Below are 18,690 nucleotides of genomic sequence, written 5' to 3'. Positions count from 1 at the left end.
CATCATTTAAAAACTACTTCTCATAAATATACAAATGTTTTCACAGCCACAGCATTATTCTTTTTAAATATACATAGTTTCGCACCTCCCAAAAAGCATACACATTGATCCTGGTATGTGAATATTTACTTGTCTGTATGCGTACACTCTCTTGCATTTTGAGTTCTCTTGTTTGGCTATATTTTGTTGTCTTTGTGGCTAGTTATTTCACACAGCCTATGTGGTCTAGCGTGTTTGATTTGGAAGTCCGGGTTCATGTCCTATTTCAGTCATGGTGATCCTACTCACCAAATAGCTTTGACCAAGTTGCATTTTCTCGGAACCTTACCCACAAAATGAAGGGAGAAGTAGTCATAGGATTGTTGTTATAAAAGAGAAAGGAAGCATCTTTTGTTCATTAGAAGTGCTGCATATCAATTATGATAAAGATTTCTAGCTCCAAGTTTACTTGATAAAAGAGGGGCAACTACATTAGTCTGTTACAGAAACAAAAGACCCTTTGGCATCTTAAATCCTAATAGATTAAGGCTGGGGCATGCTGGGAGTTGTAGGCCGTTTTTCTTTCTATGCATGCATAGGATTGTGCCTTAAGGCATGAATCACTCTGTCCAAATTTTCCTTCCCCAAGGTGTGCAGCTGGCACACCAGCCAAAGCTGGGCAAAGGCACTCCGGGTCACTGCTACCACCTAATCCTCCAAGAGCAGCGTTGGATCTAGAAACACCCCCAAATGCTTCTCTGATCCTTCAGAAGGAGTGGTACCCATTCAGAACAGGTTGTACCCCCTCATCTTGGGTTATGATACAGTAAATAATATGTCAGGCTTCAAGTGACACCAAGCCTCAATACAATATATTCTAACTATTTTGTGGCTGCAAATAAGTACCTGTGAAATAATCCAGAGAAGGTAAAGTGCTCATGTATCTTGAAATAGAAACAAATCCCACCCACAGTGGTGCAGGTAGGGGCAGAAATACAGGGGCCCACAGCCCCCCCCCCCATGACCACCCAGAGAGCAGCAGGTGATTAAGGCATCAGAGCAGCAGATGCAAGCTCCATTTTATTCCCATAGTCATGATGCTATGAATTTAGTGAGTTTAAAATGTGGCACTGCACATGTTCAGAGTTAAACTTAAATCAAGGTTAGCAAACAGTTTTTTACTTGTTGGGGGGCGGGTTGGTTTTGTTCTAACATAACAGGAACGTAAAAGCAGCTGTACACCATGAAATCCTGGTCAGGAGAAGAAAAATCTTGGTCGTGTGCCTCATAAATGAAGGAATATACATGGCTGTCCAATACCCGCCAGTGCAATCCTGTGCCTGTTTACTCAGAAGTAATTCCCATTAAATTTAGTGGGGCTTACTCCCAGGTAAGCGTGTATAGGACTTCAGCATGAGTCCAGGATTTAAAATTACCTTGTTCCATCGCTGCAAGAGAGTCACAGAACTGTGCCCATTTTTGACACACACACCCCGGCATACCACTTTGGTTGCTTCCAGTCTTCCGCCGTGATCTCATCGCACGCCGCAGCCTGGGTTGTGCCATTCCAGTGCAATAGGGGAGACCGGAGAGTGAGAGACGCTCAGCCCGGGATCCTAAGCACGTTCCCTTGGAAGCGAGTTCCATTGATACGAACGACCTTTCCATTTTAAATAAACGGATTTAGGATCGAGGTTTTACACACGGTATGAACGTGTAAAATTTGGAAAGCTCGTTTCTTCTCACCCCCGCAATCTGACGTGGTGCAGCCCAGAGGAAATAGGAGGGGGGAGGTATATTTGGGGCAAAAGGTGGGGGAGGAAAGAGAGCCAAGCCGAGGAGACGGCGGGAGAGGGTTCTCTGGTGCGCTTGGGGAGGAAACTTGGGTGGGCTGCAGCCATGGCATCTAACGGTGAGAGAGGCGGTGAAAGGGGGCTTTTCTGTAAAGCGCTGGCGGGGCACAAGCAAGGGGCGCGGCGCATCTTAAGCGGCGTTATAAAGGGGAGAATCGGGATGCTGAGGGGCTGCTTCCCTGGAACGGGGCTGTACGTCTAGCCTTTATGGTTCTGCAGAAAATGGGGACGGTGGAATAATAGGTTCGGGGGAGGGGGCGCCGCGGAGGCTGTATCTCGCGATGGGGGGCTAGCCATGGAGCGAAGACTTGGGCCGGGGGTGTGAGGAGAGGGGAGCACATGGGGGGTAACGTCATGTTTGAAGGACGTGGGGCTCAGCAGACCGAAGGGGAAGGGGAAGGGGCAGGCCCAGCGCCGGAATCGGGCGTAATAGGCGTTAACGGAGGCCGGGGTGAGGGCGGCGCCTTCGTTTAAAAATAACCCCGAGCTCATGTTCGCCTCTCGGTGACGAGGTGTTGTTGGCGAGAGTTTAGGGCTTCGGTTGCCGGGGCGGGGGGTCGTTGAGCGCATTTAAGTGTTCGATAGGGATGGAGATCAGTGCAGTCCTAGGAGGAGAAACGGGGCTGCTGCGTGGAGGGGAACGCGTGGCCCACTTGGGGAGGGACACAGTCCCGCCCCCCTCCCCCCGCTTGGTCTATACAACCTCCTGGAGTGGCGTGGAAGCTCCTTCGACAGGAGACTGCCGTTTTTATTCTCCCCGAACGGGAAGGGAGTAATAGAGCGAATGGCAATACGCAAGCCCGAACTGCGCAATTAGCGGCCGCCATTTTATGAGAGCTAGGAAGGCGGGGGGGGGGGCTGCCGCGGCTGAAAGGCCCGTAAAGGGGGCAAGAGCGGATTGGGTCTGAGGAGAGGCGGAGCGACGGGGTTTCCGAGGGACTTGGGGCGGGAGGCGGCTAAACAGCCGCGCATGCGCAGGGCCGGCCTTTGAGCGAAGCTGGGGCGGGTAAAGCAATGGGAAAATCCGCGATCTCTTGACGTGATCGGCGTAGCGGGGGTTTAATGTTGGGGGGGGGGGAGCGAGAGAGAGAAAGAATCGACGACGCGCATGCGCTCTTTTATCCGGGCGGGAAACAAAAATCCCTTTCGAAGCGTCGCGCGTGCGCGTAAGAAGCCGCCTTTGTCGCAGTGTTACATCCGGGCCCTTCCCCGCCCCTCCTTTTTCTTCTGTTGCATAGCTGCGGCTGAATCATTCTCCCCCCCACGTTCAAAAACGAGGTCGCCCACGCGCCCAACCGCCGCTTGCTCTGCCTTCCCTCCAAATCCCTTCAAGGGCCAGGCTCCCCTGTTTCGAATTCTTCTCGGCATCCTTTTTCTTCCTCCCACGCCGGACAAATTAAGTGTGGATTGAAATTCGGCTCTACTGTGCCTTGATTATCGCGCATCTCCATGGGCGGGGAGACTTAACTTCCCCGTGTTTCCCATGCTTGGGGGAAATGTAGATACTTCCTCTCCGCCCCTCCATCTGAGAACTTCAAGCTACAATCTTGCACACACTTACGTGGAAGCAAAGCCTCGCTGAATTCGGTGAAGCCTCTGAGTAGACGTGCATAGGCTTGCATTATTAATCGTGACTTAAACAGAGGCTCCCCTGAAGGGGTAAGGTCATGATCATTTGCCTTGAATGCATTGGCAGAAAGGCAGTATATAATGGTAGTGTAGAAATTAGTCCTGGCTAGATGAACTTTTGAAACTGTAAATACTTTTTAGTGGCGAGAGTGCTGGACTGGGAGCCGGGAGAACCGGGTTCTAGTCCCCACTCGGCCATGGAAGCTCACTGGGTGACTTTGGGCCAGTCACAGACTCTCAGCCCAACCCACCTCACAGGGTTGTTGTTGTGAGGATAAAATGGAGAGGAGGAGGATAATGTACGCCACCTTGAGTTCCTTGGAGGAAAAAAGGCGGGATATAAATGTAATAAATAAATAAATATAAATAAATATTGTTGGATTGTTCTCACTGTTGTGAACAGTTCTGAGAATGTCTTGAATGGCAGCATCAAAGTGACTAAGGGCACAATCCTATGCAAGTTTAGGCAGAGAAAAGGCCTACAACTCCCAGCATGCCATAGGATTGTGCCCTGAATGGTGCCTCCTATGAGGGGAACCTTCCAAGTTGCCAGCCGCCCCCGAGCTGGCTGCGCCTTCCCTCAAAGTTTATGCCTCACATGCTTGCTTTTTCTTTTTGATAAGGAATGACACTTGAGTTTTGCTAGGAAGGAAGCTGACAAAGCTATTCCAACCATGTGTGTATTCTTCATGCTATACCAGTTGGATGATGTATTAGATATTTGAAGGGGGGATCAGGGACCCACACACCTGTTTGTTTTGTTTTTCCCCAGGTATTCTTGGAAAATTTGTAAAGAGTTTTTTCTGGGGAAGCTTCCAGGCCTTCACATCTCTGGCATATATATGTTACACTTTATTCTAAGATCTTGGTGTATTTGCATTCACACGCATACTTAAATGCCTGAAGCAAACATTCACTTACGCCAGCTTTTAACAAACACCTCAGCAGCTTTCCCATATAAAGCATTTCCTGCTCTCTTTGTAGAGGTTAAATACTCAAAATTGGGTGTGTGGAACCCGCCTTTTAAATTGGCTCTAATGTGGTTTTATTTTCTCCTTGTAGATTATAGCCAGTCCGCAACACAGAGGTAAATAATCCTTGAATTATTCATGCATGAATGGCATGTTTACAGGCTTTGTGCCTCTCTATGTACATAGCTACCATGTTAGCCACATGTGAGCAATGCTTTTCTTGTCTCTGTAATCTTGAAGTAGATGATGCTAATTATTTCTGTAAAAACATGGAGGATGTTAGGGCTCCATGAGCTATCCCAGAGAATCACATCCACATGATCATACTTGGGGCTTGACTAATTCTAATTTTCTACTATTAGATAACAGTCCTAATTTCCTAGTGCTGGCTAATTCTGGAAACACTATCTTATTAGGAAGCAGATGAAACAATGCTTAAGTTCAAATTTACTGTCTTGGCCTCAAGCCATTATAAAATTCAGGATTTTAAAAATGCATAAAGACACCTGCATTAGCTACAAACTTGTAAAGAGGTTACTTTCCTGTCCCCAGAGAAGCCATAACACCATTATTATTAAGTGTTGGCTTATTGCATGTATGCGTTACTATGCTCACAGTTCTAATTATTCTGGAGCATACACTAACCTTCCCAATTCAAACTCTGATAACGGGACCCATGCAAAGTGAGAATAATCACAATGAAAGATTCCTCTGAAGTATGAATCTTATTAGTTCCTAGAATTGAGGGTATTTAACAGTAAAACTGTTGAAAGAAGATGGGGCAGCTTTAGAAATATTTACTTCTGGACATTTAGGGTGCAGTCCTATGGTGATAGGTGGCCATGGAGGCGACTGCCTATCCAGTGCAGGGCAGGAGAAGCACGGAGGGAATCGTTCCCTCCGTGCTTCTGCTGCCTTGTATTTGCAGCTAGCTGTGGGAAGGTGGGGTAGGGGAGGAGGCTGCCAGACGACCCATAGGATGTGTTGTACTGGCATTTCCGCCTTCCCTGCCCCAGAATGCCCTGTTCTGGCTGTTCCGCACTCCTCGGAGCGTGGGGCAGGCAGCACAGAAGGGTCGGTTCTCCAGGAACCAACCTCGGAGCACAGGCTCCAAGGTTGGTATCAGGAAAACCACATATCTTATGGCTGTCTAGCCGCTGACTTGCAGCCATAGGATTACTCCCCCAATGTATTAAATGAAGTGGGATGTTGGCTTGTCCATTTTCATGCTGCAGTGAACCAATTGGTTTTTAAGGTGCCAGAGCACTCCTTGTAATTTTCTTTACATGTTTGCAGTTCTTCAAATTTAACGGAAATACTCGTGGAGGCAGGAGTGTAGACACAGAGCGCTACAGCTTTTGTAACTTGGTTTGAGCATGCTAGGTGTGAAAAAAGTTAACAAGTGTTAGGGAGGAGCTTGATTCTGGCTGTGAATGCAAGATGCAGATGGTGAGATATTTGTGGAAACAGGTTCCTTCCTTGGCTGAATTTTTTCTCTTGCTTTCCCTCAGCTATGGGGCTTACCCAACACCACCTGCACAGGGTTATTCTCAGCAGGCTAGTCAGCCTTACGGGCAGCAGAGCTATGGTGGCTATGGACAGTCAGCAGATACTTCTGGGTACAGCCAAAGTAGTTACAGTTCTTCGTACGGCCAGACTCAAAGCTGTGAGTATTGTAACATATTTTCTTTCTGGTCCTCGTTGTTGCATGGGAAAACATGAGGAGAGATCACCTAAGCTGGAAAAGGACCCTGTTTGTGGGGCTAGGAGATTGGAAGGCAAACATTTTATTTCTTGCATGCCCTTCTCCAGAGTCAGCGGGTAACATACAGTTGTATCATTTTTGTCTCTGCTATACTTCTGTGAAGTGCCAAGATGTTGAATTGCTTTGTAGCTGAGCGGGGGTTTGATCCTGGTGCTCTGGCATCCCATCCCAGCATTCTTTGATGGCTTGGGGGATTTCTAGATGGATTATGATATGATTTTGATAATTTGGGGATTAGAAAGTCAGTGTGTTTGGACAGTTGGGGCCTACAGGTAGTGAACCTGCCAGCAGGCTGATGTTCCTAAAAACATCATTCTGTGGAGTTATAAATCATGATTGAAAAACTGATTAGTTATGGCTGTTGTGCAAGTTGCATGCCACTTGAGATTTAATAGGAATAAATTGTTCTTCTGAACAGCTGGCTATGGCACTCAGTCAACGCCACAAGCTTACGGCTCATCAACAGGATATGGCAGCAGTCAGGCTTCTCAGACATCCTATGGACAACAGTCATCCTATCCCAGCTACTCCCAGCAGCCAGCCAGCTCCACCACCGGAAGGTAATAGCTCAGAAATCTTGTGATCATCTGTCACAGTAGTGTCCAAAGTACGGAGTGGTGCAGTTTTCATCATAGGTTTTGGGCTGTGCTTCTTTATGTTAAATCTCTTCCTGTGCTTTCTCCGGTCTAATTGGAGGATGGTGGTTAGAATCCAGGCTTATTCTGGCTCTTGCCTTTATACAGCAAGACTGGATTCTTCAACCAGAGTTCAGATTAGAATCCAGGAGCTCCATCTTAACGTGTCAGTCTGTGGACGGGGTTGGATACTTTGTGTATTGAACTCCTCATCATTTGTGCATGTCACTTTTTTGAAATCTGCAGTTACGGCACCAGCTCTCAAACCTCCAGCTATGGGCAACCCCAGAGTGGAGGTTATGGCCAGCAGTCAAGCTATGGCAGCCAGCAGCAGAGCTCCTATGGGCAGCAGCCTTCCTACAACCCACCCCAAAGCTACAGCCAGCAGAGTCAGTATGGCAGTGGCGGCAGCAGCGGAGGAGGTGGTGGTGGTGGTAGTGGATGTGAGTACACTTTCTTTCCTTCCAACTTGCCTTCCTTGAGCTGTATTGACAAAATTTGGTGCAGTGCAGTCTCCAGAAGCCAGTGACTGCCACCTAATGGGGAGCAAAAGCAACTGCAGGACATTTATTATTTCCCTTCATTCTGCCCCCACCCCTAAAATGCCAGGCCTCCTCACTACTAGATACTGAGGGTTGTGCCTTACAGCCTAATGTTTAATAACATAATTCTTTTTTGCCTTCTCCAGCTGGTGGCTATGGCCAAGATCAGTCCTCCATGAGTGGAAGTGGTAGCGGAGGAGGCTATGGCAGCCAGGATCAAGGCGGATATGGGAGCCAGCAGGACCGCAACCGTGGCAGAGGCAGTGGAGGAGGCGGAGGAGGCGGTGGATATGGTAGAGGTGGCTTTGATCGGAGTGGTGGTAGAGGTGGCAACAGAGGTGGTCGTGGAGGCATGGGGTAGGTGTCCAATCACTTGTTGTGGGAGAGGGAGTGGGTTTCTTTAATTGGCATCTTTCCTAGTACTTGCCATTAAAAAGCTAACCTCTTATGGGAGGGTGCAATGACTGGAACGTATAGTGTTTTATGTAAACAAGGGTGGGGTGCCACCACGTACATTGTTGAGGTCAGAGTGCTTTCTCTTTGGGGTGAACTTTTAATGGATGTCAACAGGTTTTTTTGTTCCTTGACTGCATGTGAAGGAGTTAAAACTCTGCTTTCTGACAATCAACCATTGCAGTAACAAATCTGTGCATGGGGGCAAAACGTATTTTCGTCTTGTAATCCTACTTGGATCTGTTTACAACCTCAAAGGTGCACTTGATATGAACATAAGTACTATTCCTCAAAGGTGAATTATGGTCCTCTTTGAGCCATGTTACAGTTCTATACCAATACATACAAGAAATTCACTACTTGTTATGGAAAAGAAATTGATGTCTAGACAATAGGATTATTCTTCAACTCCATCCCCAGTGTAAACCCAGTGAGGTACACTGAGGGGGTCTGGTTTATATGCTGATAGCAAATCAAGGGTTATAAGAACCTCTTCAGTAAGAGATACTTCTGTGCAGGTTGTAAGCCAGCTTTCCTTGGGGTTATAATGCTGTGGTCTAGCCATATAACGGGTGTCAATTTAGGCTAAAAGGATGTGTGTTGGTTTTCCCACATAGTGGCTGGACTTCTTGTACTTGTGGTTTATATTGTAGAAAAGCAGTATCCTCAGCTGCTCTTGGGTGTGTGTACTGCCTCCTTTTTTGTGGAGGGGTGGTTAACGGTGGTGTTCAAGAGGCAATAGTTGCTAAACAAAATAGACCATGTTGGGCTCCTGCTGACTGGGAGAGATGAGATAGTAGAGAGGTGAGTATAGGGGGCAGCTGAAGGGTTGTTTGCTTATGAAAAGTTGTTGATCTGTTAACAATACCTGCTCTGTTAACAAATTCTGCATTTTGTGTGCCACAGGTATGAAAGTCAATGAACTTTAATCAAATCTCCACCTTCCACATGTTAGTTAAGGGTCTGAGGAAGGGAGAGAGATCTTATGGCAGGCAGATATGCAGTCTTTAGAGCTGAAATAATTTACTATTATGAGTACACGATGGATGAGGGAATGGGTTCTTAACATGCTTTCAAAGCAGATATCTGCATTTAGGGTTGTAAACAACAAAAGCTTTGCAAAAACACAAGTCAAACCTGAGAAAGGTGAACTGGAAATACAGCGTGCACGGTATACAATATTTTAAAAATGAGCTTGGTTCACCAGTCATGCCAAGAATAGGACAGCTACAAGGAAAGCAACATTGTCTCAAAAGCTGCATCACGACGCCTCGTATAACGGTTCAAGATCGGAAGCAAGAATGACTAAACGCTAGAGCTGTTTCGCTTGCAAACCTTCTCAAGGGTGTAATGATACATTTTAAAAAATGCTGAGGGCAAGGAAAAGGTGGAGCAGGTTGTCTTTAGATCTTCAGGAAGAACCAAACATAAATGTTGGCCAGCATCTTAACGGATATGGTGTAGTTTCTAGCAACAAACATTTTTAGCCATGGAAAAAGCATCATTATCTTCTAACTTATCTCCTCAGCGGTGGTGAGCGAGGTGGTGGCTTCAATAAATTTGGTGGTAAGTCCAAAGAGTTCAAAAACTTGAACCACAAAAGTGTATTTCTATATATTATTTTTCAGAGACTCTGTTTGTATGCCAAAAAATTGAAAAGCCACCGTTTATCAGATAAAAACCTATGGGAGGCCCCCCCCCCCCCCCCCTGTTGTGGCACATATGCCAAAATGGTTGGTTGTATCTGTGGTGTTGACTTCCACGTTATGGGGCTTTCTACTCGGCCAAGTTCTTGGTGCCAATACAGTACATTTTGGTTGTATGTCTTGCAACAAGATGGGAGAAAACGAACCCCAAGACTTGTGTTTTGTGGGAGAACATGAGGAAAAAAATCACTTTGTAAGTGTTGGGTTTGTGTGTTGTCCTTTCTTAAACACACGAGAATGTTGCGTTAAAATGTGTTAATGGAAGTGCATGCAGTCCTGAGGAAACATGGTAAAACAAAGGTTTATGGTACCTTGTTTAAAAGTTACTGGTACAGGGAATAATATGGGAGGGACCGCTCCCTTCAAACTTGGAATTGTAATTTTGTCTGTATGAAACTCTTAAGAGCTCTTTGACAAATAAGTGGTTTCATGGGCTTCTATTTTAAGAGAGTTTGGTTTTAATATTACAAAGTTTCACAAAAGGTCTTTTTGAACTTGAATGTACCAAACCAAAAGAATTGGTTTTAAGGAAAGTTCCCATAGGGTTTGCTGAAAAAGGCTTGGCATGAACATTTTAAAACACTTGTATAGGAACGTTAATGCATTTGAGACCAGTGTTGGGCATACGCTTTCAAAAATTATTGAGATTGGGTGCAATAAAAGGTGTCAAAATGGTTTAAAAAAAATACTACATGTAGAATGTTAATAGAATGGTTGATACAAGTAAATAACCTGATGGTTTAGAAAAACATAAAGCTCTCTTTTGTAAAGGGCTTATTCTAAACGTGTTTTCTGGTGTAAGATGGTTTCTTCTCTCTGCATAAGTTTTTTTTTTTTTTAAGTGTCTTATATGATGAAATGAGTCCCAGGATAGATTGCAGTATGCTGCTACAGACCTCATGGTGCTGGAGACTTAAAAGACTGATCAAGGGTCAATAAGAGACTCTCTAGGTAGCAGTGGCTAATGTATGCTATAAAAGATATGTCAAAATAGATGTTTCGAAGTGGTTGTCCAGTGGTGTTTCAAGTGTGTGTCTGGAGGCCATGCTCCTCCCTGCAGAGCTTCAAAAATTAGGTCCAGTATGGCCTGGAGGAAAGAGTGGTAAACTGGTTTTGCAATAAGCAGTCTTGTCATTAAGACATGGACCACTTCTGTGACTGGATGGGAGTGTTTCTTTTGTACTTAAAGTAACCCTGGGGATGCATATGTTCCAACACTGGCCTGTTTCTAATGTGGTCGTGATGGTGGTGCTGATGTGCAAAAACAAGTTGGAAGTTCTCGTTTGCTAACTGAGTCTCTCCTTCCTTATTTTCATGTGCAAAAGGACCACGGGACCAGGGGTCACGCCACGATTCTGGTAAGTGGCTGTTTGGGTTGTTTCATATGTGACTGCAAGACTGAGTTAAACACAAAGGAGAAGGGTTTGGGGGCTTAAGCTCAGTAATGCACAAGTGTTCGGGTTCTGTTCTGGGTGCAAATGCCAGAGGTTAACCTGTGAGGCCTATGGTGTCCTTGTGTGGTTAAAGGCTAAGTGTTCTTGTGAACAGCGAATAAGAGGTTTTAGATTATCTAAATGCTTGTTTCAGTTCTGTCTGGAAAAATACAAACTTTGTGAATGGAGTAAAATAAGTGAAACATGAAGGATAATGTGCAGATTTGAAGGCAAATGTTCTGCTCAACAGAGGAGTGTGTCTGCTATCACTTACAAACTTGAACAGGATGCCTAAAACATATGTAGTCAAAGTTGTGTGTCTCAGTTTAGAAAATAACACCATGCTGTTCAGATTTGGCATTTGTTGGAGCACTTCATTTAGAGGCTGCAGGAAGGGCTCTGAAGGGAAGCAGGAATTGCAGAGATTTTTAAACACTAAAGGACATGGGTGATTTAATTCTAATTATTCTGCAGCTGGTGAGCAGGATAACTCTGACAACAACACCATCTTTGTTCAGGGACTTGGTGAAAACGTAACTATCGAGTCAGTAGCAGACTACTTCAAGCAGATTGGCATCATCAAGGTAAATTGGTTCTCATTGTGCCTTTGAGAGGACCCCATGAGCAAGAAAGCTGCATTTAGTTGGTTGTTCTACACTAGTTAATTAAAAGGGTGTAAAGTATTAAAAGGGTGCAGTGTGGAGGACAAAATGGTGGAACCCTAGTGATACCTTGTTACAGCCTTCAAGTTCCTAACAATCCAGTTCGTAGACTTCATGCTGGCAGCAGTAATCTGAATAATGGCAAAATTACTAGTTACACTATGGGCAAATTGGGGTGGATGGACTCCTACTTTTCAAATCTGCTTTTAATGATTTTCAAGTTAGTGAAGGCATGTGTTCAGCAACTAAAGGCTAGTTAAAACTTCCATGTTTTAAAGATAATTTCCACATAACAGCATGGCACAACAAATGCAGCCTTGGAACAGTTATAACCAACCAGCACTTGCCATGTATGGGTGCGTTACATGTAAGAACAGAAGCTCGATTTGTCCAAAAATTCATTTAGTGTATGTCTTCTTACAGACAAACAAGAAAACAGGACAGCCCATGATAAACCTGTACACAGACCGTGAGACTGGAAAACTGAAAGGAGAGGCCACAGTTTCCTTTGACGATCCCCCATCTGCAAAGGCTGCTATTGACTGGTTTGATGGTACATTGCTGGCTTTGAATTTTTGCTCCTGTGGGTGGGTTTTGAAAGCTTTCATATATTTGTACTCAGAGTGACAGGGGAGGGATTCTCTCTGCAGTGTTAGAAGGGAAATAGAACTTCAGTAAGGGGAGGTGCTGATACTGAAAACATTCACCTCCTGTTTTTATACTGGGCAAATGTAAGTTCTCCCTGCTCTTCTCTTCAGGGAAAGAGTTTTCAGGCAACCCCATCAAAGTTTCATTTGCCACCCGGAGGGCAGACTTTAACCGAGGAGGTGGGAATGGCCGTGGAGGAAGAGGCCGTGGAGGTAGAGGAGGTATGTGCCACTAGTCTTTGCCCTGGTTGAGAAGTTGTGGAGTGTCCGTTTGTAATAGAACTGTCTTTCAGCAAGAGGAGGAATTTGTTCATTGCAGAGGGGCGGGGAGAGGAGGGTCAACCTGTTCTGTGGAATGCTGGAGATAAGATGGGTATTGCATTCTGCGTATCTTAAGTAGAAAAGTAACGTTTTAGAGAGAGCTGAATGCACATCAGCAAGAAAACATTATCAAAAGTTATTTCTACATGGTAGCTGCCACCGACTGACTTTTAGCCCCCTTTTTCTCAGGACCCATGGGCCGTGGTGGATTTGGTGGTGGTGGAGGAGGAGGCAGCAACAGTGGTTCTAGTGGCGGCAACAGGGGTGGCTTCCCCAGTGGAGGAGGTGGCCAGCAGCGTGCAGGAGACTGGAAATGCCCCAATCCGTAAGCAGCATGCTTAGTGGTTTGAGCGGTAGGGTGGAAATAGAGGGTTAATGGCTATTGGTACTTCATTTGTTAACATGTTTTCCTGTTCTTTCTCCCCTTCCCCAAATGTCTGTTGTAGGACATGTGAGAACATGAATTTCTCATGGCGTAATGAATGCAACCAATGCAAAGCACCAAAACCAGATGGACCTGGGGGACCACATATGGGTGAGTAGAATAGGGCTCATGGATCACATTTGAGATTTTACCTCTTGTGTGTGTGGAGATGGACATAATCTACCTTCTGGTGCATAGATGAGATTTCTTGCTTTAGTTTGGGGAAGGATGGAATTGTACACTGGCTCTTGGGTGGGTTCATTCTGTTCTTCTGGGAAAGATGCACAGCTTGCCTTTCTATGGAATGGTCTGAATGCATGAGCAAAGCACGACTGTTTCAGAACAGCAGCATAATCTTGCAACCTCCTCTTTTTTGCCAGGAGGTGGATTTGGTGAAGAACGACGTGGGGGCCGGGGAGGGTTTGACCGAGGTGGCTTCCGTGGAGGCAGGGGTGGAGACCGGGGAGGATTCAGAGGCGGAAGAGGCGGAGACAGAGGCAACTTTGGACCAGGAAAAATGGATTCCAGGTAAATACTACTTCAGCAGCAAGGCAATATAAAGACTGAGAAGTTGGCAGCTGGAAATTTCTGTTCCTGGATACAAATCTGGGAGAGGCAGAGACAGCTGAAGCCTTACCTTGGGTTTTCTGCTTGTGCAGTCTACATCCTCAATCTATTCCAGCCCAACTGTGGGATGTTGCTGATCATTGCACAGTGAACAAGTCTGTAAATTTGGAATTTAAACTTTCTCTTCTCTTCTGCAGAGGGGACCACAGACAGGACCGCCGTGAGAGACCCTATTGAGCCTGTACAGAATCCCCGACCATATGAATTTATAAACTTTTTTATTTTGTATGATGTCCAACTTCGTTGCAAATTTGTGTATCCCTTGTTGGTTTGTGTACAAACTTTGTATTCCCTTCTATTCATTTTTGTTGACTGTATTGGAAGTAATCCCATACATTTAAAAACACGTTTTAGTCATGTGTGTATAACTGTGGGGTGGGGCAGGAGACTTGAATAAATATGTTTTCAGTCAATTCTGAAAATAATTTGTTTTGGTCTGACTCTTCCAGCAAATATTAGAAGCAACAAGGCTGTTTAAAAGCATTCTTTGAATGGGAAGTGTATTGACATCTGTTTTTTGTATTTATATGAAATTTCAAACAAACGAGCATTTGGAAATGTAGGTTATCATTATGCAAGGCTGTACAGTATTTCATTTCCCGTTCCATGGGGGGAAGTTTGTATGCATTCATATATTAAAAATGATATTTCTAGTTTTACACTATTAATTTTCATTTAACAAGCAACATCCCATCCCCTAAGTTGTTTAATAACAGGAGTATCGTGTTACAATCCACACTTCTCTTTTGAATCACTATCTGGTAGCATTTCACAAAGGGGAGATTTTAATAATCTGTCCATGCCACTCAAAGCCAGTGCTGGCTGTGAACTGATGAACAAGCATGTGAAGCCCCAAAGCCTCCTACATCTTTTGATTAACCTCAGTACAAACCTTCTTTATGAAATGTTTTTACAAGCATGCTGGGTGGAAGCACTTACTCAGAGGGAGGAAATGTTCTGCTTCTGTGAAGATTCTTAGCATACTTAAGAGCAGGGCCAGAATTCTTAGTAAGGCCCCATTAGTTGCCTCTTCTTTACTTTATAGGGTTTAACTCCCTAACAAAGAAATCTCATAATCCTGTGTTTGTTTATGATAAACACCAACGTAGCTGTCTCACTCTTGTACCAACACTTGGAATTCCCGTGGCATTGAAAACTTGAGAAAGTTGGCCTTAATGGGCTAATCACAGGTGTTGGAATTCAGATATTAAAGTCTCAAAAACACTCTTCTCTGAATACTATGCCTTAGGCTAAGGCTGGTGTTTTCCATGATAGTGATGTCAAAATGCCAATAACCTGAGACCATTAAAAACAAACAAGTATAGCCTGGGCTAAGAAGCTAGTACCAGAAACGAGGGGTTCAGTGTAAAACGAAAGATTTGACAACAGTCATAGCATTTCACTAATGTTTTCTTTTTACCAGTCATTTCCACTGTCCTTGTCTGCTTTTTTCCTGTAATGATGTACTTGAGAGGTAGGATAAGAATGTGATCCTATACACAAATAATGGATAGCTGGTTATTGTGTTGGGGAAAGATGCACTTAACTCTGCTTTACTGGGACAAAGCAGCCCATGGGGTGCCCTCCCAGCAGCCATAGGATATTGTAAACCTCTGTAGTCAGAGGAGGATGTCCACTGCCATCGCCACTTCAGCAGAAAAAGGGGCATGTTTAGGAGACCACAGGATCAAAAGTGCGCCCCCCCCCCCTTGTTGAGAAGGGGGCATGTTCAGGATGACAGGGAAAACCTATGCCAGCCCTAAAGCTGGCATAGTGAATAGAAAAAAGGCAGCACTACCTTCAGCCCCAGCTGATTCAAGTGCTGCGGGGCTTGGATGTGGCAGCTCCAGCGTGGACTGTTCTGTAGGACTGCTCTACTACTTTACTTTAAGATGAACTAATCACTCCCTCTGGCACTACTTGATTTTATAAGGAAAACATTCAATAATAAGTTACTCGTTTATGCAAGTATTAAGCATAGCTGTCAGTAACATAATACAAAGGCCCAATCCTCTTATGCAAGGATCAGGAATGTAGCACCCTCCAGATGTCATTGGACTGCAACTCCCGTCATCCCTTACCATTGGCTAGGAGTGATGGTAGTTGCAGTCCAGCACCTGGAGGACACATTCTCCAGTCCCTTCTCTTACAACTTTTGTTCACAGTGCTGTTCTATAGCCTTAAAGCAGCAATGGCATTCCACTCTCCTAAATCCAGTTTCTGCAGTTAATTTGTATGCCTTTTAACTCTCAGGCTGCAGCTTGTTCCAAAGTCTACAATTTCTATGTCTTTTTTCACCTGCTTGACTGGTCAGTAGATCTGAGCTTTGTGTCTCTGTGAGTCCAAAAAGAATAAGTAATGAGGCTTGATGTTTAAAGCCAAACAAATGGGAGTGTTTTAATTTCTGAAGGTAGAGAACCACTCCTAGTATTTCTCTTCAGTTCAATCAGAAGCCCCAACCTGCATTTTGAAACCACACAGCCCCACACGTCAGTGAGAATTTGGCCTTGGCCTGCTTCTGCTACTTTCGTGTCCACTTTCAATTGTCCTTTTCAGTTTTGTTACCCCAAGTTAGCTATCCCCATTATGTTCCCAGGAATCTCTTCTCAATCAAGGCCAGTTTTTTTCTGCTGCTCCCCCTACTTAGGACAGTGCATGTATTTACAAAAGTAAGTTTCAAACACGTTCTAAAGATACTTGTATCCGAAGGATTCATTTGGGTGTCAGATAAACTGAAGTGGGCCCTTTCTATGCCTCTTCCCCTTCCAGTTCTATTCTGGGCCAGTGATTAGTAGTAGGCTTGCGCGTAAGAAAGCTATCCCCAAATTCTACCTCTGTTATATGAATAGGCAAATTACTGTGTCTCACCCCTTGCTTACTACACAAAGTTGTGAGGCTGAAATGCCATACTGCAATTGGGAGATCAAATCTGTTCTTTCAAATGGCAGACCAAGGAATTGGCAGGCTCAGCATGGATAGCAAAGGACTTGCTCATAGGCTTGTTGGGCAAAATAGATGCTTTCCCCCCTCTTTCTTGAGGTCTGGATGTAAACATTAGCCCTGTTGTATGATAAAGAGGAGTTGCTCTATGTGCAACTGTCACTTTGTTGCTCTCCCTCGGAGGTAGCTGCATCACAGCCTTGAGCAAAGCATCCAGCTTTCTGTAAAGCCACCTGCTCTTATCTTGGAGATAGCTGCATTTCAGGGCTCAGAACAGATCCTTGTCTAAATGCTGTTTTCCGTCCTTCAAGACATTAATAGTGCACTGTGTAATTTGTCAATTAACTCTTCAATTACTGGAGGCCATGATGTTCTATAATGGCCAATTTCCTGCTGTCGGGGAATCCAAGCTAGTTTGGGTATTATATAACAACAGTGACGACGTCATCTGTCCGTGTTAACGCTGTGCATTCCACCAGCTCCCTTTGTGACTAAGGGCTGAGTAAGGGGGACGGTAGCAAGGCAGGTGCCCTTTTGAATTGCACAAGGGTGAGGTGGATGATCAAAACGACACTGGCAGTCGGTTGCAGGAAGGAGCATTGATGTGACATAGCAGGTAGATGGTTGAGCTTGGATCAGAGAGATCTGGGTTCAAATTCCTACTTGGCCATGAACCTCACTAGGTGACAGAGGGTCAGTCATGTATCTCAGCCTAACCTACCTCACAAGGTTGTGAGCTCCTTCAAGGAAAGCCAGGACATGGATGTAATAAATATTCAAGAACTCTTAATTCAGGGTTTCTTCCCTCATAAAATGTAATGGTTAGAATATTGGGATGATTCAGGTCACTCTCCGGCTGACCTACCTCACAGGGTTCTGGTGAGGCCAAAAGAGGGGCACCATGTACTCTTTGGAGGAAGCATGGGATAATAAATATTTATAAAGTAGATTTTTAAAGAAGGGCAAATATTTGCAGGGAGCGGGGAAATGATATATATGATATCCCAGTTGAATTTCCAGGTAAAAATCTGTTCTCTGAAAATTCTTTTTTGCAAAGCACCGAAACAAGTTGCGGCTTTTTTCTGTTCTTTTTGATCCTGTGTTTACCTTGGGCAGCTATATATAACATTTAGTAAGCAAAGTGGCAAGAGAAACTACAGGTGCTGTTGTAATCATTACCCAAGTTATTCTCCCTCGAGGTACATTCCTCTGGCAAGAAGCTGTCAGGCACCTAGTCTTTGTGCATTCAGGCTTGTAAAACTGGTTTCTGGTGACCCCTGGAAAAATGTTATTCTTGGCCAAGATCAAGAATGGAAATAAGTACACTAGTCTCAGACCAAAGGCAATGCTTGCACCAGAGAACTGGATCTTCCACTTGTCCCTTGTATAGGATGTTGGCTTTGATCTGGAAACAGCTTAAGGGGAGGGATGGAGACAGACACAAGGGGCAATTTTCTGACACAGAAGTAGTCTGCTTTGAAGTTAACAACCCGACCCAGAAGCATAGCTACGTAATCTCAGATGTTACTCTGGTAAGGGGGTGGGTAGAAATGGTACTCTGCACATGCTCAAAAGTACTCCCCTGTATTACAGTCATATGTTCCAATAAAGCCAAATTAAACCAGTAAAAAATAAATTTTGGCTCAAATTAGGCCATAGATTTGGCTCTTTCCTCCCTATGAGTGTGTCATCTATAATTTTGAGAAAATAACTCTTGGGACAGTCTTTTGGGCTCCAAAAAAGATGCAACAGAACCAGGGCCCAACGTCACTAGAACATGTGAAATATACAGAAGAATCATAAGACTGAGCTAGAATACTCCTCGGTAGTTATTTGGTCCAACCCACGGCTCAATGCAGGATGCAACTACAGAACCGCTGTCAGCTCTCCAGCAAAGAGACCACCACCTCTCAAGGCAGCTATTCAACTGTCAAAACAACCCTACCTTGAAGAAGGGTCCCATGGAGAGGACATCTGCGTGCGTGCAGAGTGAATCTCCCATCCACTCAGTATTCACAGCCCAGCCACTCACAATGGAGAAAGTATGACTCCCACACGTGCTCTGGTACCTATGTTTTTGTTTGTTTTTCAAATGCCCAAAAT

At 44.8% G+C, this 18,690-nt stretch overlaps 1 protein-coding gene across 1 annotated transcript; it reads left to right on the top strand.

The window, feature by feature from the left end:
* Nucleotides 1-1,803: 1,803 nt before the first annotated feature.
* FUS (FUS RNA binding protein) lies at nt 1,804-14,306 on the top strand. The gene is made up of 15 exons (XM_084805993.1): nt 1,804-1,891; nt 4,524-4,548; nt 5,944-6,098; nt 6,616-6,757; nt 7,079-7,275; nt 7,521-7,731; nt 9,356-9,393; nt 10,859-10,891; nt 11,441-11,550; nt 12,052-12,181; nt 12,387-12,497; nt 12,786-12,921; nt 13,043-13,131; nt 13,401-13,548; nt 13,785-14,306. Exons 1-15 carry the CDS (start codon nt 1,879-1,881, stop codon nt 13,822-13,824), a joined length of 1,578 nt encoding a protein of 525 aa, XP_084662119.1. The 5' UTR covers nt 1,804-1,878; the 3' UTR covers nt 13,825-14,306.
* The last annotated feature ends 4,384 nt before the right edge of the window (nt 14,307-18,690 follow it).

Source organism: Heloderma suspectum, chromosome 6 (assembly GCF_057233095.1).
Source record: "Heloderma suspectum isolate Gila_16-S chromosome 6, 16-S_ref, whole genome shotgun sequence".
NCBI lineage: Eukaryota > Metazoa > Chordata > Lepidosauria > Squamata > Helodermatidae > Heloderma > Heloderma suspectum.
The sequence above is the reverse complement of the archived record's forward strand: the minus strand, read 5'-3'. Positions and strand labels throughout refer to the sequence as shown.